We start from the raw sequence: 23,313 nt of genomic DNA, 5'->3' as shown, positions 1-23,313 counted from the left end.
CTATAAAGTGAGGCTCTGTGTCTACAGCGTGATTTTAGTGTTAAAAAAAGAATTCAGCTTAAAAATGTATTTTAACTTAATAATTTCCTGAATGGCTTCTGTGGGTTCTTCTCGAATATAACCCAACCCTAAAGAGACCAGTACTCTCTTCCTTGGGACAACCACCATACTGCCTTGCTAAACAGACCTATGACCTGGAGAGAGTTGGGCTCAATTATTAAAAGATTTCTGGGACATTAAAGGTCTTGGAATTACACACATACACTCCCCTAACCTCTGTTGTCCTGCAGTTGTAGTTATCAGCTTCAGTGAGCACTCTGAAGGTCATAGCGGGTTATAGGTTCTGCTGTATTTGCTCTCACAGTATCCTGTTATCAAAGCGGGGCAGTAAGTAAGAGGAGAGACTGTCACTGTCCTATGAATTTAAGTCAGATGTTCTCCTGGTCCCATAAGCCGCCATGAAAATGCCAGTTAAGTAAGTGTCTGTAAAGCAGTTTAGCCAGGCCGTTTTCTCTGATCCAGTCGATGTCCCCCATCAGAGTCTCCCCAGCACATCCTTGAGTGGCTGTGCTATTTCTGACTCTGGCATTCACGTTTTCTGAAGCTGTTACGTTAGCTGATTAAAGTCTAGTAAAGGTCAGAACCATCAGACTTCCAGACCCTGAGATGGATGCCCTCATTAGAGGCAGTGCCTGAGCTGGAAAAGGGAAGTTCTAGACCAACAGCCTGACAGCCCGTGCAGAGGGCTCCCTGAGCTCCACCCAAGCCTCTTCCCATCCATCCCTGCTGAGGCCCCTATTCAGACTGAGGGGTTTTATAGCTTAGAAATCATGGGGTTTAGAATGGAGATATTATCACTCAACCAGTGACAGAACTAAGGGTCAGGGTGGGGGAAAAGAATTTCTAAAAACACAACAGACAGCATCATTCTTGTGTATTATTACACTGGGGCTCTAGAATGATTTTGTCCTGCCTAAGTACTGGTGGTTTGAATGCCAGACAGACACTTTCAACATCTCTTTGTTGTTGTTTGTTTGTTTGTTTGTTTGTTTGTTTGTTTTGAGACAGGGTCTTACTGTGTAGCTCTGACAGTTCTGGAACTCACTATTTAGACCAGGCTGGTCTCATACCTGTAAGAGTATGGCTTTCCTGTGCCTTCCCTAGCTCCTGAACACAGAGACCTTTATATTTGTTAAAATCTTCAGGCACTATAGCTCGGCAGATACTGAGTTATCCTACCCTGACTGTGCTGGCCTAGCCTACTTCCCAGCCATGTGGCCTGTTAACTACCATCTTAGTCTCACCTTAGTTGCTTCTTCTCAGTCCTTGTTCTGATGGCCACTCCCAGGTTCCCGCCTAGTACTGACCCTCCCTCTCTTTCTGGGTCCTGAAGTCCCGCCTTATTCTCTCCTGCTCAGCTCTTTAGAAACCAATCCAAAGTGATGGAGAATAATTTTTACACAATATTGAGACAGGGGATGCTTTTTTAAAAGGCAATGTCAAAATCCAGACTGCACGGAGATCTTTAGGTACAGAAATCAGCATTTGAATACACAGTGCACAGAAACATCTTCCAACATATACTCACGGAGATTCACCTGCCTCTGCCTCCCAAGTGCTGGGGTTAAAGTAAGTTGTATGCCACCATGCTTGGCTCAGCATCTGTTACTGAACTAGCCTAAATGTCTATCAGTAGAATGAAAATGTGTGCATGCGTGCGTGTTGGTATTACTCATTTGTGAAAAACAAAGTTATATTTGCAAAATGATGGGTGGGTTTGGAAATTACTGTATTAAGGAAAGTAACACAGCCTCAGAAAGGTAGATCCCACACTCTTGTTCACATCCTAGTTGTGTGTAGGGGAGCAGGACATGAAACTAGAAAGGAGACTAAATGCAGTGTTGAGGAAAAGACAAGAGCGTGCACTAGAGCTCCTGACTTGAAAACAGATAGAGGCTGGCCAGTGGAAGTGCACGCCTTTAATCCCAGCACTTGGAGGCAGAGACAGGTGATCTCTGAGTTTGAGGCCAGTCTGGTCTATAGAGCGAGTTGTAGGACAGCCAAAGCTACACAGAGAAACCCTGTCTTAAACAAAGAAAGAGAGAGAAAAAAAACAGAAAGGAAACTACTGGAGGTGGACAGGTATAGGGTGGGAAAATGGAGGAGAACCAGCAAAAACCCATTTTGGTGGAAAATGTCATGATGAAACCTAACCCTTTGTATGTTAATTTAAAGAGGCTGGAGAGACATCTCAGCTGTCAGGAGTACCTGCTGTCCTTACACAGGACCCAGTGTGGTTCCCAGCAGCCACACTCAAAATCTATAACTTCAGTTTCACTTCTGACACTTCTTCTGGTCTTCGGGTACACCCATATCCATAGTAAAATGTTTAAGTCATTTATATTAATTACCATTTTAAGTCTGCCCAGGGAAAAAGAAGTCCCTTTCTGGTCTTTCCTCTCAGGTTAGGGCTCACATAAGGAAGGCGTGAGACTTTCTGTAGAGGCTTCCTTTCAGGGTCACACATCCACACAAACATTCCATGGTCCTGGGCAAGCTTCCTGCTGCCTCAGGTGGTACTGAGAGCAGGCCCTGGGTGTTAATTGCTCTGTAAACTCTTCCATTCAAAGGTAAGAGAGCTGAAAAACCAGTTAAAAAGTACTCTAAAAGATATGCAATTTAAATGAGATGAGAAGTCCCAGGATTGAGGAGGCTGCTTGGCTAGGTACTCAGAGTGTTACAGATAAAAGTTAGGGACCTCTAAGGCCTCTTCCTAGGTAAATAACTGTTGAATACCAGCAGATGAAAGAGAAGTAGATTCCAGGATGCTTAGACAGGCTTAGCAGAACAGTGTAGCAGGAACTCCGCCGTGTGTGCAGTGGCCCTGCTCCCTAATGGTTCAAGGACTTAATGACCAGGCCTGACAGGATCCCCAGGACATAGCAGCTCTCTCCAGCTTCTGTGGTGGGATTGATGCAGGATTCATTCATTGATCCTCTTCCCCAGCATTTCTTTCTAGTGACTCCACAGTAGCTACAGCCAACATTCTGCTACCTTGGTGTCACACCTGGTCTTTCTCTTTCACAGAGCTACTTCCTTAACCGTGCTCAGAGTCTGTGTGGCCCAGAGCATAGCACTGTCCCCGACTCCCTGCGCTGGCTCTGCCACCCCTTGGGCCAGAAGTTTTTCATGGAGCGAAGTTGGTCAATCAAGTCAGCGGCCAAGGAGAGCCTGTACTGTGCCCAGAGGAACCCAGGTAAGGGTGCTTTCAGGAGCGGTGACAGGCTGTACAAGGGAGACAGATGAGACCAGGTGTCTCCACCTTATTTAATATTTTTTCTCCTTTTCTCTTTTTTGAGTCTCATAAAGGTTGAGTAACTTTCTTGAGGTCAATTCTGATCTGTAACTTAGCTCTGTTTACAGCGCTGCTGTGTAGGGCTGTCAAAGCCTGTGGTCAGTCCATGACAGGGCCACACATGACAAGTTGTGATTAAGCACCAGCTGTGTTCTTAGTCCTTGTTCTAGACACTGGGGAGATGGAAAAAGGTGTGGGGTTTGCTGCTCCTGGCCTCTGGGCCTCCTGGCCCCCTTGGGAAGGCAGAGGGACATATATGGAGCAGTTAGGGACCAATAGGCAGCAGGCAGCCATCAGGGCTCAGAATGGTGACAGGGACAGGGCTCCGGGCAGTGGAAGGAGAGGCAGGCTTTCTGTCCCTGGCATTTGATAGTGATTGGAGTTGACTTGCCTGGTCTTAGAGGGCAGAGGCTGGCAGCGTAGACTCACACAGGGAACACGAGTAGTTTTCTGCCGTGGTTTCTCTGCTGAGTGGGAAGTCTGTGAGGTAGGGAGTCGTGCTCTGAGTATAGAGTGGATGTCAAACATGGGAGGGTTGATTTTTTTTTTTTTTAAATAACTATTGTGCAGTATAAGGATCATGTTTGACACTAAAAGGTGAAGAATTTTTAAAAAGGAAAATTAATCCCAAACGCTCTAAGAGCTTTGTCCTCAGGTAGACCCCCCCCCACAGACCGGCTACTCTCTCCTCATCAGTGAGAGCGTATCCAGAAACAGCCCTCCTCCTCTTGGCCAAGTCGGGGCCAGAGACGGAAGTGATGGTATGATAAGGCTCTACAGTAAAGGAACTTGTCGGCCATTGTACGCTTTGCAGGGCCCCCTGGCCAGTCAGCTGAGGCAGAGCATGGCTGATCGTAGCTCCTATGATGTGGAGAAACAGGGTTCTCGGGAGCGCTGCAGCCCACTGCTGTCTTTTCCTGCCTGGCTAGCAGTTCTCACAGAGACAAGCCTCTAAGGTGTGGCGCTGTTCACCTTTTTATTTTCTATTTCCTGGCAAGGCTTACAGCCATTCGGCGGTTCACAACTACACAGAGGCCTGCGCTGCCTAGGGTGGTTTCACTGGGTAATTCTTTTCCTTCCTTCCTTCCTTTTTTTTAAGTTTATTTTTGATAGGTAGTCGAGTCACAGCACCAGATCATAGATATTCTCTTCTGACAAAATGAGCCAATTGAAGCCAAATTAAAGTGTAAAGATTGGGGGCAGCTCTTGGGCGGGTTCACTGGTCCCAAGGAACGGGGCCAGGGAAGTCACCACGCAGACAGGGAGAGAGAGAGGAGGGGAAGGAAGCAAGAAAGCATGTGTGTGCAGAGAGGAAAGGAGAGGAGAGACAGAGACAGAGAGAACCAAAATGTCTGGATTATACTGTGAAGAGCCTGTTGGGGAGATGAAGCCCAGCCCTTGGGTTGGAAAGTGCAGGTAGGCACTGAAGGATTCTGGGAGAACCTGGAGGCCAGGTCTGCTTTGGTATGTTAAACAGGCACCTCAGCCACTTGTCCTGGGTCAGAATCCCAACCGTTGTGTATGTGTTTGGTAGGGACAAGTGCCACAGCACGCATGTCGTCAGAGGACAGTTTGTAGGAGCCAGTTCTCTCTTACTGTGTGTCCTGCAGGGTTGAACTTAGGTCATGAAGCTTGGTGGCAGGCACCTTTCCCCACTGAACCATCTCACCAGCCCCTAAAGGGTAATTCAGGGTTTGGTTGAGGAAGATTTGGCCCCTGTTATTGGCACAGCTGTTTTTAAGGCTCTTTGCTATCTGTTTTCACCATAAAAGGTCTCAGTTTTTTTCCTTACTGTACAAGACGAACCTAAGACATCACGGGTGCTTAACATGCATGCTCTCACTGAGGTACACCCTCAGCTCCAACAGGGCTCATGAGTATAGCCGTATAACCCTTCTTTCTCTTCAGCGGACCCCATTGCCCAGGTACACCAGGCTTTCTGCAAAAGCCTTCTGGAAAGAGCTGTGGAATCTTTGGTGAAACCTCAGGCTAAGAAGAAAGCAGGTGACCAGGAAGAAGAGAGCTGGTAAGGCCTGGGGCTGGTCCACTCAGGCAGCATTCCCCAAAAACAGTCAGCCAGGAAATAGAATTTGAGGTTATTTCTCAAAATCAGAGGAGGTCTGGCTTAGACCCCACGTTGTCCTTTTTTTCACCTTTTACATCCCTTCACCAACTGGGGCCAGTTGTCAGAGCAAGTTAGAAATAGGATGAGTTGGCTTTGCTTTTGGGGACAGAGAGCAGTGAACTGTTGAGAGAGACGGGAAGGGAGATGCGGTGAGCTCACCAGGCAGACACGTCTGGCCCGGAGAGCTTGGGAAGCCGGCTCTGCAGCGAACACGCAGTTCTTACATAGCTACTGAGCACAGCCTTTTCTTCGCAGATGAAGACCCACTAAGCCAAAAGATAGCGAAGTCACTCTTAGCAGGCCCTCAGGTGGAGTACGGCTGAGGCAAGAGGGAGGGACAGTTCTGCCTAGGCAGTAGGACATTTCTGGCAGAGCGTGGCCTTAGAATCTCGTCTGGAGGAAGAGGACTCCAGGTTGTCCCCGAGGGAAGAAAAGACTGCCCCGAGAGGTAGTCTTTCCCGGTAGAGGGAAGAGTATCAGCGAGAGGCTGGCCTATGACGCTTGCCTGCAATGGGCATGGGCAGAACTGGCGAGCCCGGGATGGCAGGAACAGGGAGCCAGGGAGGGCCATGCAGTCTTAGGATTGGACCTGTAAGCAGCCAGGCTTAGAGGTGTAGGTATGTGGGTGTGTGCGTAAAGCCGTTCCGTGTGTTATAGATGTGGATCCCCCCCCCTTTTTTCTTTTTAGTGAATTTTCCAGTGCTCTGGAGTATTTGAAATTACTTCATTCTTTTGTGGACTCTGTAGGATTTGTGACCCCACCCTTCTCCAGCAATTCTGTGCTCAAGTCAGCCCTGGGTGAGTATCTGTGGGTGGCTCCACAGTCCAGAGAATGTTTAATTCTTTCTATCCATCTCCCCCCCCCCCCAAGTTAGTTAGGAGTGTATCTTAGGGCATCTTCCCTAGTCCTGGATTTGTACCTGTGTCCTCCAGGCTGCCCCAACTCACAGTTATCCCTCATGGGCAACATTCTTTGAGCAGAAAATAATGGTCCTTGTGTAAATGGAGCAGGAAGTGAGCGAGTACCCCACTGAGGCCCGGCTGGGTAGTTCAGGTCAGGCCCTTTACAGATGCACAGGACAGGCATCAAAGGCTCTTTGTACCTGGGGCTGATGGGTAATTCACCCTAAGGCCCCTGGAGCTGGGTTCTAACACTCCTGGCTAAGAAGACTCCCATCTGTACCACCCAGGTCTCCCTGCCTCAGCTGTGCTCTCCCTGCAGAGTACGACTTTATTTCATCTCCCTCTACACTGCCATCAGAGTGACAGCACATCAGCTGCCACTTGTCAGTTCCCAAAGCACCCGAGGGGGTGGGATGCCAGGCTACCCTCTCCCCGCTCTTCCTAGGGAGAGAAGGATCCCAGAAAAGCAGCTGTGGTAGTGTGGTCTCTGTTGGCTTCAGAGTCGAGAAGCATATGTATTCTTGCTCCTCCTGACACCCGGCTGCTCCTCACTGCTTTCGTGAGGTCCTTGGCAACATAGCTTTACATTTGAGAAACGGAGACCCAGAAAGGAAACTACAGCAATAAAAGCATAAAATGAATATGCTGCGCTGGGCAGTGGTGTCACACGCCTGCGATCCCAGCACTCTGGAGGCAGAGCTCTGAGTTCCAGGCCAGCCTGATCTGCAGAGTGAGTTCCAGGACAGCCAGGGCTACACAGAGAAACCCTGTTTCAAAAAATAAACAAGCAATAATCTAACATTAAAGTGAACATTTTTGTCAAACTTATATTCAAACTAGTTTCCTAATGATAGAGTACCAGATCAGGGTTTACTTGTTTAATAGGAGTGAGCATTTTAAGGTTCTTGATACACGTTGCCAGATCATGTGGCATGGTACCCCGAAGATGGTACCCATCACAGAGTAAAGATGCCACATGCCATTGAGGGTCAGGTCCTGTACCTAAGAGCTCCTCAGGCTTGGTTTCTGTGAGTACGAATGGATGCTTCCTGCTGTTTTCCCATCCAGGCCCGGATATTATCTGTCGGTGGTGGACATCCGCAATCACCATGGCTATCAGCTGGCTCCAGGGAGATGATGCAGCTGTGCGCTCTCATTTTACTGAAGTAGAATGGGTCCCCAAGGCCCTGGAAGTGACTGAGTGCGTAAGCTCCTTGATCATTCACCTACTTCTCTTCATGGAGTCTTATGTGAGGCAGCAGAGGGGAGCAGGTCCAGCTAGCCGTGCTGCTCTGGTGTCAGAACTGTCTGACAGATGGGAGCTGGAGGAGGGGGCAGGGGAACCAGAGAGAAGTGATCTGGGTCGGCACAGACCTCTATGTATGTTCTGCACATGGCTCTCCAGGCGCCCCAGCTTCTCACTGATGCTTGCCTTATAGAGGTGATGGAAACAGTGTAGCCCCTGGCAAATCAAGAAACAGCAATGTGATGTAGTTGTGGTCACTGCAGGGAAGTCCTGCAGCTTGTATGAATTTCCAGTTTCCTTATAGCTGCTCTCCTGTCGGTCCTTTCAGTGCTGTGTGTGTGTGTGTGTACACCAGTACAAGTATTATCTGCTCAAAAGTGTGTTTGTCATGGCATTCATGTAGAGGTCAAAGGACAGCTTACAGGGATGGGTTCCTCCCTTTCACCTTGTGAATTCTAGGGACCAAAAGGCCACCAGCTTGGTGACAAGTGTCTTTACATACTGCGCTATCTCCCTGGCCCTTTTTTATTAGTACAGTACATCTGGTGTGAGGCACAGCCAGAGACTTTGACACTCTTTTTGACACTTGTGTCTGAACCTTGGAGGTGTAACGTTTAAGGATAAGTAACCCTACCTGCTGATACCCTGTCTGGTTTTGGTTAGATCTGGGTGCTCTTGGTAAAATTACACAATGCAGTGAGGCAAAAAGTCCCCCTGGGGTCCTGTCTTGAAAGCCAAGACACATTTCTTGCCAAATAGAATTCTACCCAGAGCACAGAAGGGCCAAAAAGAGTGGGAGTGAGACATCGGAGCTGTCCCAGTTTCATTAAGTAGCCCTATTTTTAAGCCCCCGTCCGATACATATCAGCCCGTGCCAGCCCTGCAGTAGCCTCCCATCTGAGTGTGTCTGCCTCTGACTCTGGAGAATGCTGAGGCTTAACAGGTGGGTTAGCCAGAGTCACTTTGCCACTGAGCCACAGAGCCACAGCAGACTCCAAAGGTGCCTGTTCTTCCTGGCTCTTCTGCTCCTCAGAACTGTGATGGGTGAGCACCCTTGTAGCCGGGCTTTCGGCTACTTCACTGGGTTCTTTTTCCTAATACCCTTCTCTACCCCAATCCCCTGACACTGGGTAGGAGAGAAAGAAGGATAGACAGGAAAGGGGGCATAGATCTCTACTACTTCCTGCTGGTTAGGGACATGGAGTTCCCTGGGCCAAGTCCAGTCCTCATCGTCAGGGAATCTCCAACCAGCAACCAGCAAAAGCAACAGCCCACCCTGGGGCCCTAGCATTATATACTGTCTGCCCTCAGCGTTCCAAACGGAAACTCTCTTCAGCTGGCAAAATCATGCCCTTGCCAGAGCACAAGACAAATCATAGTCAGTTGTGGTGGTACCGGAAGCAGCCCCACACCCCACACTTGGGACTGAAAGAAACCCTTGTTCCCAGTCTTTTGTTTTCAAGATAGTGTTTCTCTCTGTAGCCCTGGCTGTCCTGGACTCAACCTTGGCTGGCCTCGAACTCACAGAGCTCCACCTGCCTCTGCCTCCCTGAGTGCTGGGGTTCTCACTACAAACCCTCACCAGCCCAACATCAGCAGTTGTCATTCTCTCCCCAGCCCAGAGACTTAGCACGGATTCTGGGTCCCTAGTCACCGCCAGCACCAAGTAGGTAGGGCTGAACCGGGAAGAGCTTGGCTTGGCTCAAAGCCATGTTTCCTGTTTGGCCCTAGGCACAGAATCCACGGTGACAGTCTCACCATGCCAGCAGATGCCACAGTGCCGGAGAGCGTGGCATCCCCGTCTTAGGCTCCACGTGTGGGTTACCCAGCTAACATGCTCCCCCTGCTTCTCACCTCCCGGTCACTGCTCTAGGAGTCCCTTGGTGAAGGCCGTCTTCTACACCTGTAGAGCCATGCACGCCTCGCTCTCTGGAAAAGCAGATGGGCAGCAGAATTCCTTCTGCCATTGTGAGAGGGCCAGTGGTCACCTATGGAGCAGCCTCAATGTCAGCGGAGCTACTTCTGATCCTTCACTTAACCATGTGAGTGGGACTGAGCTAGCCCCGCAAGTCAGCCCGGGGTTCTGGTCTGTATGAACGGTCCCACCCCAAGCTTACTGAGCCCGCTGGGCTCTCCCTAAGGCAGAAGCCAGGGTACAGTTCCCCTGCTGAAATGGAGCTTACTGGGGCAGGTGTACCTCTTGTTTCCCGGGGTAAAAGCCACCAATCCTCGGCTTCCTAGATGTTGCTAGCTGGCAGCTTCCTGTCAGTTCTGAGGAAAAAGCCCAGGGCTCTGCATTTGCTCCAGGTAGTTTGTGCTACTTCCTCAGACTCTCCTCAGTTCCCTGCCCTCAGGCCTGAGCCAGCCGGCCACGCTGGTGCCTTCCGGCCAGCTGCACCCCTCCTGGCGGGCTGCTGTGGTGCATTGTAGTTGCATTGCATGTCCTGGCAGCACCTGTGCAATGTTCCCACAGTGCATCACAGAGGCCCGCCCCGCCTTCCCACCGGGCCATGGCCAAAGGGCGCATCATCACGTGGAGAGAGGACCTTGTAAGGACACTGCTCAAGGCCTAACCATCCTGGAGAGTGAGGAGGACAGGATACCACAGCCGGTTTCCTAGGAAAATGTGTGCTGTGACTCCAGAGGGCAGGGGCAGGGAACTTTTTGGAAGGTTAGAACTCACTGGCTCTCTGGGGTTTTGTATCAAGTGACTGGGCTGGAATTCAAGGCAGCGGTTCTCAGTAGGCATGGGTAAAGCTTTACTGAAGTCAGGGCAGCCTGTCAGCCCTACAAGGATAGGCTGTGTAGATCACAGGCTAGGTGACAGCCACTGGTGGCCTTCCTGTTGGTCTCCCCTGGTGTGTGTCTTGATGAGGAAACCATTGTCAGCCATATTTGAGGAACTAGAAAGGTTTGTAGTGGCCACCGTCGGAACTGCGGTTCCTAAGTAACAGTTCAGGTTGGGAGAACGGGCCTGGGCAGGTGTGGCCAGAGAACAAGAGCTAGTCCAGACTAATTCCCGTGCATGAAGATGCTGCTCTAACACCTACAACTTAGAAATGCCAGCTTTGCCTGGAGGAGAGTTCTCACCTTTGTCCCCTGAGGCTATCAGCAGCCATAGGACAGTATGGCCAAGGGTTAGGGCAGAGCGAATCTCAGTAGCATGGTACCCCGAGTCCAGTACCTGCAGGAAAACCACCTGCCTAGGTGAGATGGGGAGTGGCCTGCAGGGACTCTGTGGTCCACTTGGGGCCACTCCCGCTTACTGCAGCACATGGTGTTCTGATGGGCTATTGGGAGCCAAGTAGGTAGCCTTGCCTTGCCAGCGCTTGCCAGGCACATACAGCTCGTGTTCTTTTTAATCCCAGCCCCTCGGTTTTGCACCTGAGTTCAGGCCCCAGAGCTACTGAGTGTTGGTCTGAGGGTCTGGCAAGGTGGTGAGGTCCTTGTACTAGGCAGAGGCCAGTCACCTGCGTCCCCTTTGGTTTGTCCTGTAGGTGGTCCAGCTGCTTACCTGTGACCTCCTACTGTCACTGAGGACTACGCTCTGGCAGAAGCAGGCGGGGGCCAGCCAGGCCCTCGGGGAGACCTATCATGCATCAGGCACTGAGCTGGCCGGCTTCCAGCGGGACCTGGGCAGCCTGCGCAGGCTGGCCCATAGCTTCCGCCCGGCATACCGCAAGGTGAGCCCTAGCAGGCTAGTGGGATGTGCAGGCTGGCGGACGCAGGCCTCGAGCCCCGGGCCCCTCATAGGCATGTGTGGTTATGAAGCTGGTTCTCCGAAGTCAACCAGGCGAACTGCCAGACGCTTCCTCAGGCCCAGCACTGAGCTGTGTGCCCATCCCAGCCAGACATGCAAGAGCAGGCAGAGGGCAGAATAGCAGCTAGGGGCTCCCAGCCCCGGCCACAAGGGAGCCTGACAGTCATAACTAGTTGTCAGGTGGCAGCCTCACCCCAGAGCCACATTCAAAGGGAAATTCACTGTAATTTATTTTCTGAGCCACTTGGGAACTTTTCAGCTCCACCGCCTTCTCTCCACAGCTCTAGCTGTAGCATCTGCGATAGGCCTCTGAGGACGGTTGCACAACTGCTCTTCTCTCTACTCAAGTCATTCCTTCTGTGTTTATATTGCTCATTAGGATGATGTGTTGGACATTTTGGTTTTATTTTAAGCAGTCTCAGTATATTGCCTAGGCTGGCCTTGAGTCTGCCTCAGCGCCTTGTGCATAGGATTACAGGCATATACCTCCAAGCTTAGATTGTGTTAAACTTTTCAAGTGGGGCATAGGGGAGTGGCTAGAACTTGCCCAGTCAATCAGGTTGGCCTTGAACTGAGATCCGTCAGACTCTGTCTCCTAAATGCTGGGGTTAAAGGTATACACCTCCATGCTCTGCTTAAAAATATATTTAAATTTTTATTTGACATACAATAATTACACACATTTACAGGTTTTATATATATATGACATGTGTTACTATATATATTGTAATAATCACAATGGCATATCTTTCACTTTCACTCTTTCTAGCATATGTTACTTATACACAGTGGGTTTCATTATGACACTTCCATTGCGTTATACAGATGTATAATGTATTCACTCCTGTTACCCCCCTTCCGCCCCTGCAGCTCCCTTTCCTCTTCCCAACCTCTGCCCTTTCTACTTACAGGTGTTTTCTTGGCTTTTGTTGTTTTTTTTTTTTAATGACTCAGTGAGCTTCATCAGGTTTGTCCATAGGCATTTGGGACCTTACAATGGCTACAGTTACGCTGGTGGTAATGTCTCTCCATCTCCCATCAATCCATAACTTCCAAGAAGGCTGAGGCCTCACGAGCTCCACAGAAGTCCGTGACAGGGAGTTATTGAGCCCAGTCTGGCAAGTGTCCTGCCCAGAAGTCTGTGTTCCACCGCCTCACCTCCTCTACTTCACCACAAACTTTTATTGTTGTGTGAGGATTCCCATATTGGTGCTGAATCATTTTGAGTGGATGTCACTTCCATAAGTGCCAAGGAAAGGAATGAGCTGTGCTAGAAGGGCACTCAAAGAAGGCTGCTGCTGGGGAAGAAATCCCTCAGCCTAAAGCACAGCCTGGGGGTCGTGCCCAACACTGTACAACAAGCCAGGACCACCAGCACGGTAGAGAGATATCATCAGAGCGTCTGCACCAGCCGTGGCAAAGCAGCCCAGTTGGTAGCATGCTTGCCTGGAGTGCACAAGGCCCAGTGTCAGCCCCAGCACCAAATAAATCTCCAGCGTGATGCCACACACCTGTAATCCTAGCACTTGGAAGATAAATGCAGAAGGATCAGGAACCCAAAGTCATCCTTGGCCACACTAAGTTCGAGGCCAGTGTGCGCTACATGAGACCTTACAGCAACAACAAAGAGAGGGGGAGAAAATACGCTCCAAGTTTTGGGTAGCACCTACCTTACAGAACCCATTCATGTCAGACCTCTGGTCTACTCACAGACTACCTAGCATCAAAGGTCTCCCCTAAAATGCCTTCCCTTCATGCCTGGCTTTGCTCAGGAGACGTCAATATCCCCCTATTCTCACCCACCATCACTGAGTAGCATCACTAGCTATTCAAGAGGTTGAGTATTGGGAATTCAAGGCCAGCCTCAGCCACTTAGCAAGACCTTCTCTCAAGGTTAAAAAGATTGAGGATGTATCTCGGTGTGGAGAGCTTGCCAGACGTGTGGGGCCCTAGTTTCTATCTCTAAGACTGGGGAAAGGAAAAAAGTGGTTTCCGTTTAACTAAAAGTGGCCGATTTAGACCAGCAGATGGTTCGGCAGGTAAAGCACCTGCCATCAAGCGTAATGCCCTGAGTTCAATCCTTAGCACCCACACCATCTCATCACCCTCCGACCTCCACATGAACAGTACATTCATTCTCTCCCATACACATATCCAAACACAAAATAAAGAATTTTTTTTTCAGCTGACGTGCTAACTCATACCTTTAATCCTAGCACTCTGTGTCAGAGGCAGTTGGATCTCTGTGAATTTGAGGCCAGCCTGGTCCGTGTTGGGAGTTCTAGGCCAAGCAGGACTACACACGTATCAGGTCTCACCAGCCAATCTGCAGCCCACAGGTGACCAAAGAGATGAATGAGTGGCTCAGCACAAACCCAGAAACTTAAATCATGAGCTTTCTTGTGTGTGACCTGTTGCCAGTGGGGAGGACTAGCTGTCTTTCGCAGTTCTTCTGTGTGTCCTTGTAGAAGACAGTGTTGTATTGCAGTGTCAGAGGGCTGGAGAGTCAGAGTCTCGACTTTGACGAAATAAGATATTGAACTTGATACCAACCTAGCTGTCTCCTCATCCCTCTCTCCTTCTTTGTCCTTTTCTCTGACTGGGTCACAGCCCTCTTGGACAAGGCTTTACCCAGACGTCTGTCTTCAATCCCTAGAGGGCATGGGAGGGCCTTGTCCCTCCTAGGGAAAGCCACGGTTTACCTCTGGCTCATCTTGTATCACTCCTGCGAGCAGCTGGCCCATGCTCTCTGCCCACTTTCTTACTGTAGGTTTCTAGCTTGGCTTGAGGACAAAATAGGTTGCTTTCCAAGAGCAAGAAAACAGGGCGGCATGGAGAAAAGAGGAAGCATCAGGTAGCAGAAGAGAAGTGCCTGCTGGGACTAGACAGGCCAGAGCCCAGGGTCTGACTGTGTCCCCTGTCCCCGCCAGGTGTTTCTGCATGAAGCCACTGTGCGCTTGATGGCAGGAGCCAGCCCCACCCGGACACACCAGCTGCTGGAGCATAGCCTGCGGAGGCGCACCACTCAGAACGCCAAGCATGGTAAGTCCCGCAGCGCCTGGCGTGGCCTTGCACTGGGGAGCAGAGAGGACAGAGCCCCAGCATCTGGCAGGGCACTTCTTCACATTTCTTGACTATCTGGACTCCTTTGTGGGGTGGGAGTGGGGATGGGGTGAGAGGAGCAGGTACCTGACTCAGAGGCAGCAGGAATGGTGTTAGCTGGAGTAGGTGTCCTCCCGGTGCGAGAGCAGGGTAGAAGTTGCATGGGTTCGAACCCCTCAGCCCGCACAGTTGCCAATTCTTCTGTCTTTTGAGGAGGACTAGGGAGAGGGCAGAACACACCTCCTCACAGGATGAGGGCGTGAGCGCAACAAATGAGGCCACATAAAGTCCTTGGGACAGTGCTTACATAAATCTCATTCCCACAGGAGAGGTAGACACCTGGCCCGGCCAACGAGAGCGAGCTACTGCCATCCTGCTGGCCTGCCGCCATCTTCCCCTCTCTTTCCTGTCTTCCCCGGGCCAGCGGGCAGTGCTGCTGGCTGAAGCCGCCCGCACCCTGGAGAAGGTGGGTGACCGCCGTTCCTGCAATGACTGCCAGCAGATGATTGTCAAGCTGGGTGGCGGCACTGCCATCGCTGCCTCCTGACCACGTCTGGGGCTTGGTCCACCTCTCTCCACCTTCATCTCTTTCTCCCAGGATCTTCCCTCTGTCTCCCAGACTGTCTCCCCATCTGTTTTTCTCCCTCCTCCAAGAGCTGTGAGGATAAAGGCAAGACTGATTTTCTGAGCTGTTACCTGCCAAGGCTTTTGGATCATTTTAGGCCAGTAGGACCATGGGCAGAGCTCCTTAAAACTGTTGTGGTAAATCCATGGTCTAAGCCCAGGTGGGCTGAGAAGAAAGATGGCCTGAGCAGGAACAGGGCGATCTCCTCACTTGAAAGCAACCTAGGGTGCTGCCAAGCCCCTTCTCCAGCCCCCTACAGACTGTCTCCCTTTCTGCCTCTTTGGTTTTTTTGTTTCCGTTTTTGCTTTTTCAGCCGGCTTTCTCTGGGAACTAGGTCTCTGTGCACCAGAGAACATTTTGCATTCTGGCCTTGTCCGACATCCCCCTTTTTATACAAATGTTTTTATATGTGTGTGCTTGGGCCTGCCGTGAAGCAGGGCAAAGTTGCTGTGGCATCTTTCTTTCTCTGCCTGGGCCTGCATTCGCTCCCCTGGGCCTGACTAAGGCTGTTCATTGTCTTCTCATCATTACAGGGACAGCCAGGGACGGAAGGGAGCCCAGCCCTGGGGAGGTGGGTGGGAGGCAGGGGCAGGCCTAGGGAGGGATAAAATAATGTTGGCATTGTTTTTTAATTTTTTAAAAAATAAACGGTATCTTATTTAATTGTCCTGTTCCTTCCCACTTCTCCACCCCAAGATGGCAGCCTGAGCTCAGGGTGGGCCCAAGGGGCTGGCCAGGATGAAGCCACCATTGGGCCTAAGGTCCAGGGGTCTTCAGCATGATTTATTTGTTCCTTCCTACCCTCACCCTAACTCCTACCTCCCAGCTAGGATATTTTTATCCCTAATTCCTGTCTGTGAAGAAGCCAGGGTGGCAGTCACTGGTCCCAAAGCTTCCCCAGCAACGAGCCTCTCTTTTCAGGGTCGGTGGCAGGAGTCAGGCCTCCTGCCTTGAGATGGGCAGGGTGGGGGGGTCCTAGGAAGAAGAGCGGCCCTGCTTCTGTGGACTGCTTGGCTCAGGGCTTCCTGAGAGACTTGAGAGGAGTCCTCCCTCCTGTGCTCCTCATCCCCTTCAAGCTGGTCGAAGCACAGAGTAGGTGGAGGCGGGCCCTTCCTATGCTTGGACCCCACCTATTCTATCTTCCACCTCTCCCCCGCTATCACTGTAATTTATGGCCCCTGCCGAAGGGGCCGCCCAGCCCTTGTGTCTTGTGTATATACTGTGCCTTTTCTTCTTGTTGAGGGGTGGGAGGGTGTTTTTTGTTTTTTGTTTTTTGTTTTTTTTTTTCACTGAACAGGGGATACACCTATGTCTTCCTTGATGTTGAAACATTCACCATGTGCTGGACATAGGTTATTCAATAAACACAGATTGGTACCACCTAACACGGTTTGTGTGAGTCTATAGAACGCCCACTATGGTGACTTAAACAGATGACTGCATAATTTGGCCAGCAATGAGCTAGGGACTGAGGGCAGCCAGATAGCTTCAGTCTGGTGGTCTTTTCTTGCCCACAGGTGCACCTGACACTCTCTAGAGGTTGGTGAGGGGCTGGGATAAAAGAGCTGTCTCCAGGTCCCTGCTCCTGGCCTGGCCATTCAGCTGGTGGGCTGGCTGGCAGTGGCAGTTCTTTGGAACTTGGGGTGTGAAGTCACTCCTCTACCAGGTGGGCCGTTCCTTCATTTCCATTTCCTGTAGGCAGGGCCCTCCTAAGCCCTTCACGGTGTGCTGGCCACATCCAAGTATGTGCCTGCATTTCCCAGCTGAGTCACTCTGGTGAACTGGCCCCTCAGCATCACAGGCTTACTGCTCAGAGGGAGCCATGGCACAAGAAGTACCAAGAAACAAGAAACAGCTCTGACCTCACCCTTTCCTAAAGGGCATCAACAGCAGATCACACTGCCTAGAGGATCAGAGTGGCCGGGAGGTCCACCTGCAGCACATTGACTCCCATCAGCATTCAGTAGTGGCCACTCTGGTGGCCTCAGCCTAGTCCCAGCAAAGAGCTAAGGCTCTTGAGCAGAAAGGTCATGCTAACCCCAGCACAGTCCCATCAAGACCTGAGTGACCCTGAGCAAGGTACTTGGGTTCCAAAACCTTAATTACTTTATCTTCGGACAGCCCTGTAGGTCTCTCAGGATTAAATAAGAAGCAGCAACAAATGGGGGCTGTTGTTCAGACAATGTGCCACCCCTGGCAACACAGGAAGTGGTGGCGTTGAGGTCCTGTGCCTCACCCGCCTCTAGCCAGGATATTCTCGCACATACCGGAACGAGGAACTGAGGAATTTGGGGAAAATGCAAAGAGATGCTGACAGTACCTGGGCCTCAGCCAGGTACTGGGAGCCTCTGGCAGGAAGGGGGAAGCGAGCTGGCAGCGCCAACCCTGTGCAGCGGGGGCACCCCAAGGGAGGGGCACTGCTAGGTTCCCATTCCAACATCTCCATCCCCCTTGCCCCAGGGCAGCTCCCGCGAGGAGCCTCGTCTATGCTGAGCACCAGATGTCCATGTGGCCCACACCCATTAGGGGGGTGGCCCTGGGCCAATCTGGCCAGGCAGCCAGCAAGCCAGGAGCAGGCCTAGGGCCAGACCGTGTCAATGAGGATCAGCCAGGCTGGGCTAACTCAAACTGTTGAGTGAGAGATCGGCCGCGGGGTGGGGAGGGGCTAGCCTCCGGTAGACCACATGGACCCCCACAGGGGGATAACAAGCCCACATCCCTGAACCCTGACCTTAGGACGCCCGTGGCTCCATTTGCTCCGAGCATTGTTGGGCATTCAACCCAGCCGCCCTCTCTGGCCACTTCTCTGAACAGACAACGACTGATGATGCCCTCGGGACAGAAACCACATTAGAGGGTTTATTTACACAGGTGAGGATAGCCCTACAGTCCCAGAAACACAACACCTGGCCCTACCCTTCCGGCCCCTTAGCCACAGGCTCCACATGTCCCTGCCTGGGGGTCCGGGGACCCCGCAGAAGGCTCCGGTGGTTCCGCTTCAGACAGTGACCTCAGCTTTGCTGTTGGTGCTCAGGTGGCGGGGCCCTCTGCCCACGCCGCCACCGCCGCCGCCGTAAAAGCCGCCGGGCTGCGCGCTGAAGGCCTCGGGCAGCTTCTCCACGCTGAACGGACGCCGCGGCGCGTGGCCGGGTCGCCGGGGGGCAGGAGAGACCTGAGCCACCAGATGGCTGCGGGGGACCGGCCGCGTGAGGCGGCCCGCGGTCCAGGCCGCGTAGGGGACCGACGAGACTGGGCCGGTGGGAGGTACGTAACCTGGGGGGGCCCAGGGACAGGCTTCCAGCAGCGCAGGCAGGTCCTCCGGAGGCCGCGGGGCCCGCGCCGGGAGGGTCCGCGGGGTCTCGGTAGAGGGAAAGCGTTGATAGAAGTCTTGGGGCGCAGCCTCTGCGGTGGGGGTGGAGCGGGGAGGGGGTCAGGAGGCGCAGCACCCGCTTTAGGTGACAGGGTGCAGCGGCCTAGGAAGGGAGCCGGCTGGCCGCGTGGGGACGTCCTGGGCCCCGATTGGCCTAGCCGGAGGTGGGGACGGTGGTAAAGTCTCCGGGGAGCCGGCAACATGCACCTCACCTGTGGCCTTGAGCGCAGCTGCTTTGAGGGTAGCGAACTTGGCGTAGTCGGGCTGCAGGGTGAGGCTGCCACCAGCCTGCAGCCGCGGGCCGCGCGGAGGTCCCGGGGCGGCGGAGCCCAGTGGCGCGTTATTGAGGCGTTTCTTGTCTGGAGGGGAGAGCGGGGTGTGAAGAGAAAAAGCCGAGCCTGCACCGCCGCTTCTCGACGCACTCCTTAGGGGACCGCTGGCTCTCCGGAAGGTCCTGGCTTGGCTCAGAAAAAACATGGATGGCGGCGGCACGCTCCAAGGGGTGCTACCCTAACGGATGGCTCTCCAGCCAGCAAGGTGCTGACTCCCTGGACCGCTCCCCACGGAGACGGAGGGGCACTGAACCCCAGGACGGTGTAGACGGTGGGGGCGAACCACCACGCAAGACCAAGAGGTGGGTCCCAGGCCACAAACCAGAGCTTCGGAACCTCAGCACGTTCTGAATCTGGAACCTTTCTCACAGACAGCGCCATCGCCCAGGAGACGACAGGACGGTGCCTCTCCACCATGGGCTCAGCCAGACCCCGGTCACACTCCCCGCACAGGCAACCACTCACTTCTACACGGTGGGCAGGGTCACGACCCAGCCAGCCCATCAACTCTTCCCCTCCCATCTCCCTTCCCTCCAGGCCTGCCGCCTGGCCATAGCCGAGCCATTTACCACCTACTCACCTGTGCTGTCGTGGGGGGAGCCCCGAAGAACGCCATCACCCATTTGTACCTGGACGCAGTTACCCAGGGGGGGACCCGGGGGTGGAGGCAGCGGTTCCTGGGGGCTTGGCTGTTTGAGAAGTTCTGTCAGTGTTCTGTGGAGACCGAAAAGGTGTTGAGGAGAGGACTCCCCTCCATCGGCCAGATTCTACCTAACCTCATCACCACTGCCCCACTCTGTATTGTTATTTTTTTTTATGCGTGGGGGTGTTTTGTCTGAATGCATGTCTGTGTACCGCGTGCATGCCCAGTGCCCTCGGAGGCCAGAAAAGGACATCAGGTTCTTGGAACTGGGGTCACAGACAGGTCGTAAGCCAATGGTTCTCGCCCTTCCTAATGCTGTGACCTTTTAACACAGTTCCTCCTGTTTCGGTGATCCCTGACCAACCATGAAATTATTTTAATTGCTACTTCATAACTGTAATTTTGCTACTGATACAAAGGGTAATGCGCATGTCTGTGTCTTCCGATAGTCTTCGGGGACCCCTGTGAAAGGGTCATTTGACTTCCCGCCAGGGGTCACAGATTGAGAACCCCTGTCCCAAGACCCCGGTCCTCTGGGAAAGCAGCCAGCACTCTTAACCTCTGAGCATCTCTCCAGTCCCCCACAGTCTCACTTCATATTTCTGGGCAGTTCTTTCAAGCCCTGAGCCTCCCTTCTGTTCTTTCTGTAGTGACTGACTTCAGGTATCTCATTTCCCCTACCAGGCATGACCTGTCAGCCTCACTTGTGGCCCCAAGATGGCCACCTCCCAAAGCAGGTCAGGAGACTAATGAGGTCATATGTAACTAGGGCCACCTTGTGTTCTTGAGGCTCCTTCCTGGAGTTCACTCTCCGAGACCCTCCCCACTGTGCTTCCTGTCCCAATGCAGCTCCCTGCGTCCAGTAACCTTTTTCTTCATCTCCTCCCATTCTCTTGTTCGTTCAAATGCTACCAGAGTCCCTCCTCTGAGGTCTCCCTTACCTGCACTCTGCAGTGTGGGCTTCTGCAGGGCCTGGGGCCTAGCTGGCACACGGACAAGGGAGGCAGACGAGAAAAAGAGGGGAGCCACGGAGATCCCTCTCTGGCAGCCCGACACCAAAAAGCTGTGTGACCTTGGGCAGCTGCCTCCCTGGGTACCCACAGCACCCAGCCCCCACCCAGCTGTGACAGTGCCTGACTGAGCCTTCCCCATAGGCAGTCTTCAGCCCAGCTGCCTGCAGCACCCAGAACCCATGATTTTCCTCCCCCTCGGCCCGACCCTCCTTCTGGGAATGGGTTACGGCTGATAAATGAGGAGGCACACTGGGAGACACCTGAGGTGGCAAAGTATCATCTGCAGGGTCTAAAGGCATCCGCAGCCCGCCCAAGATGGCCTCTCGCTTCCCATCCTCAGCGGCTCCCCGCCAGTTATCCTGTCCCTGGGCAAGCACTGATTCCTCAGTTCTCTGAAGTAGAAGGTGGACTCATGCCTCCTGAGGGCCCTTTCACAGACTCTCTCCCGCCTGACTCCAGTCCCCTCCAAGCCCACTCAGAAGCCTTCCCTAGCCATCAGCATGGCAGATTTAGAGAGAAACAGGGGTTCGGAACACACCCTAGGAGTGCAGAGAGTCGAGGCAGCTGGCTATGGGCACACAACCAAGCCCAAACTTAACAAGTGGAGAGATGAAAACGAACAGGGCATCTGCACTTGAGCCCAGCCACCCCTCCACCACAAAGGGTCTCTGGGCTCCCACTGCCTCTCTGATCTCCCCGACGCTGCCTTTGGCCTGCACGAAAGATCCCAAATACTAAGGCTGAGCTTCTGCCTCTGCAGCTTTCAGAAGCCTCAGCGACATTCAGAAGCCTCAGCCATTCAGTTCAGTGGCTCGAAGGAAACACAAGGTCAAGGCCCTACTCCTGCCCTCCAGCTGTCTGGAAGACATGAGCTAAACGGTTCTCTCGCTCTGCCCCTGAGACATCCACATCTTGCCCACCAGGTCAGGGGGTGGGGGGTGGCCTCTTCTCTCTATGGTCACATCCGGTTGCAGCCTGTTGCATTTGGTGTCATGCCCGACGGGGCTGGGTGTCTACGCAGCACAGGGGATTTGTGGGGAGAGGGGGAGTGCTTAAGAGGAGGAAGTCCGTGAGTGGGAGCTCCAGGGTCAGGACGGCTCTCAGCATTCCCATTCCGCCGAAAACTCAAAATAGGCTCAAAACTTAGCCAGCGCCTTGCGGGTCTCTGAAACACGCAGGTCTATCCCCACCACACACGAGACCCATTCTGAGCAGCTGGATAGCCAGACCTGTGCCTGGGGGTAATGGGGGGGGGGAAGCTTCTGAAACTCCAAGGAATGAAGGTCAGGTTTGAGTCATGCTGGGTTGGGGAAATGGATGGAGGTGGGAGGAGGGAGAGGAAAGCGGGAGAAGCAGCAGGAGAACCAGCCAGGGCACCCTCGCCCTTCTCTAGGCCCAAGACCACTCTCAACACTGCCCCAGTCGGTGTCCTTCCTGGCCATCGTCCGTGGCCCCTCGCCTGGACGCCGAATTTTTGTCTCCTGCAGAGAAGGTCAGAGCCCCAAGGAGGACGACGACGACCCCAGAGCCCAGTATAGGCAGGGAAGGTCAGGGGAAGGGGAGAAGGCTATCAGGTGTGTCCCTCTGTGAAGCGGTGAGGGCCGGGGAGCAGGGGAGACAGAGACCCAGAGGGGGAAAAAAACAACCAAAACCAAAACCAAAAGGAGGCTGTCGAGAGCCCTCGCTCTTAGAGGGAGTCGAAGGGGATGTGGCCGCCGGGGAAATTTGGAGTTGGCAGGGGAAGGAGAGGCCGCGGCCGGCGGGGCCGGCGGGCGGGCGCGCTCACCTGGTCACCGTGCGCCGAGCGCGCGGGCTGTGCGCCCTCTCCAGGCCCAGACGCACCCCGATGCCGCCCAGCACGAGGAGCGCGGCGACCCCGCACACGGCATAGACCGCGGTGTGGCTGCGCTCGCGGGCCGGGTCGCGCGGGGCGGCGGGGTCGCGGGCGCGGGCGGGGGGCCGGCCGGTCTGCACCCAGGCCGGCGTGTCGTAGTTGGAGCAGCGGCTCTGGTCCAGGCGGCGCGGGCCGTCGTGGCAGCAGAAGCGGTAGCCGCACGTGCCGCAGCAGAAGCTGTAGACGCCCGAGCTGCAGTTGAAGGGCGGGTCCCACTGGCCCATCACGTCGTAGTAGCCGCGGCAGCGGTCGCCCCCCGCCGGCGCCGCGGTCCCGGACGCCGCGGGCTCCGGCGCCTCGGGGGCCCCCGCGCGGCCCGACGGCGACCCCACCAGCAGCAGCGCCAGCCGCAGCGCGAGCGGGAGCCCGGGTGGGCCCCGGCCGCCACGCCGGCCCCGCACTCCGGGGCGCTCCATGCGGCCCGCTCCTCCTGCTACTGCGCCCCGCGCATGGCTCGGGCGCGCGGCCGCTCGGCCCGGCTCTCTCCCGCGCCCTCCGGGACCGGGGGCTCCGCCGCCCGCGCTGGCTCCGGGCCGACGCCTCCGGGTGCGTCCCCGGCTCCGGGCGCCGGTGAGTTCCGTGGGGGGCTGCGCGGGGCCGGACCTCCGCTGGGCGCGCCCTCCTCCCGGGCTCACCTCGGACTGCTCGCCGGGGCAGCCGGGCGGTGGGTGCTCCCCTGCACCGTCCCCGGCGCTCGCTCTCTCGCTCGCTCTCTGGCCCCGGCGGGCGTGCGGGGCCTGGGTCTTGCGGGGACTGCGCTGGGCGGCGGGTCTCCGGACACCGCTGCCTTCCCGCCGCCCGCTCCGCGGTGCCCGCGCTCTGGCTCCGGCTCTGGCTCCGGCTCCGGCGCGGGCTCGGCGCGGGCTCGGGGCGGGCGGGAGAGGGAGCGAGGGGAGGAGGGCGGGAGGGAGGCAGAACCGGGGGAGGAGCGCGGCCGAGGCGCCA

The 23,313-nt window shown here is 54.2% G+C and overlaps 2 protein-coding genes across 4 annotated transcripts in view; one reads left to right on the top strand and one right to left on the bottom strand.

Annotated features, from left to right (window-relative positions):
• Positions 1-16,501, top strand: part of Srebf2 (sterol regulatory element binding transcription factor 2) — a 58,670-nt gene extending 42,169 nt beyond the window's left edge. For both annotated transcript variants that reach the window (XM_021646492.2, XM_060388955.1), the window contains exons 12-19: positions 3,088-3,256; positions 5,264-5,381; positions 6,169-6,278; positions 7,452-7,584; positions 9,503-9,671; positions 11,127-11,312; positions 14,320-14,431; positions 14,818-16,501. In XM_021646492.2, coding sequence (XP_021502167.1) covers positions 3,088-3,256; positions 5,264-5,381; positions 6,169-6,278; positions 7,452-7,584; positions 9,503-9,671; positions 11,127-11,312; positions 14,320-14,431; positions 14,818-15,038 — 1,218 coding nt within the window. In that variant the 3' untranslated portion in view covers positions 15,039-16,501. The remainder of the gene's footprint in view (positions 1-3,087; positions 3,257-5,263; positions 5,382-6,168; positions 6,279-7,451; positions 7,585-9,502; positions 9,672-11,126; positions 11,313-14,319; positions 14,432-14,817) is intronic.
• Positions 16,502-17,941: 1,440 nt separating this feature from the next.
• Positions 17,942-22,926, bottom strand: Shisa8 (shisa family member 8). 2 transcript variants are annotated; one of them, XM_060388956.1, is made up of 4 exons: positions 22,261-22,926; positions 19,399-19,532; positions 18,699-18,944; positions 17,942-18,518 (listed from the first exon to the last, which is right to left on the bottom strand). In XM_060388956.1, the coding sequence occupies exons 1-4, from the start codon at positions 22,782-22,784 to the stop codon at positions 18,115-18,117; spliced, it is 1,308 nt and encodes a 435-aa protein (XP_060244939.1). In that variant the 5' UTR covers positions 22,785-22,926; the 3' UTR covers positions 17,942-18,114. The 2 variants fall into 2 exon arrangements, with proteins under 2 accessions (XP_060244939.1, XP_021502176.1); XM_021646501.2 differs by having other exon boundaries at positions 18,699-18,845.
• Positions 22,927-23,313: the final 387 nt, after the last annotated feature.

This window comes from Meriones unguiculatus, chromosome 8 (genome assembly GCF_030254825.1).
Source record: "Meriones unguiculatus strain TT.TT164.6M chromosome 8, Bangor_MerUng_6.1, whole genome shotgun sequence".
Lineage (NCBI taxonomy): Eukaryota > Metazoa > Chordata > Mammalia > Rodentia > Muridae > Meriones > Meriones unguiculatus.
Note: the sequence above shows the minus strand (reverse complement) of the source record. Positions and strands in the feature narration are given on the sequence as shown.

Excerpts from the sequence above, each read along its gene's own strand:
- Shisa8 (XM_060388956.1), bottom strand. The coding sequence starts at position 22,784 with ATGGAGCGCCCCGGAGTGCGGGGCCGGCGTGGCGGCCGGGGCCCACCC. Across the intron at positions 19,533-22,260 it reads GCTCGGCGCACGGTGACCAG|AACACTGACAGAACTTCTCA; the intron begins GTGAGCGCGCCC and ends CGGTCTCCACAG. Across the intron at positions 18,945-19,398 it reads CTCCCCCCACGACAGCACAG|CCAGGACCTTCCGGAGAGCC; the intron begins GTGAGTAGGTGG and ends TTCTGAGCCAAG.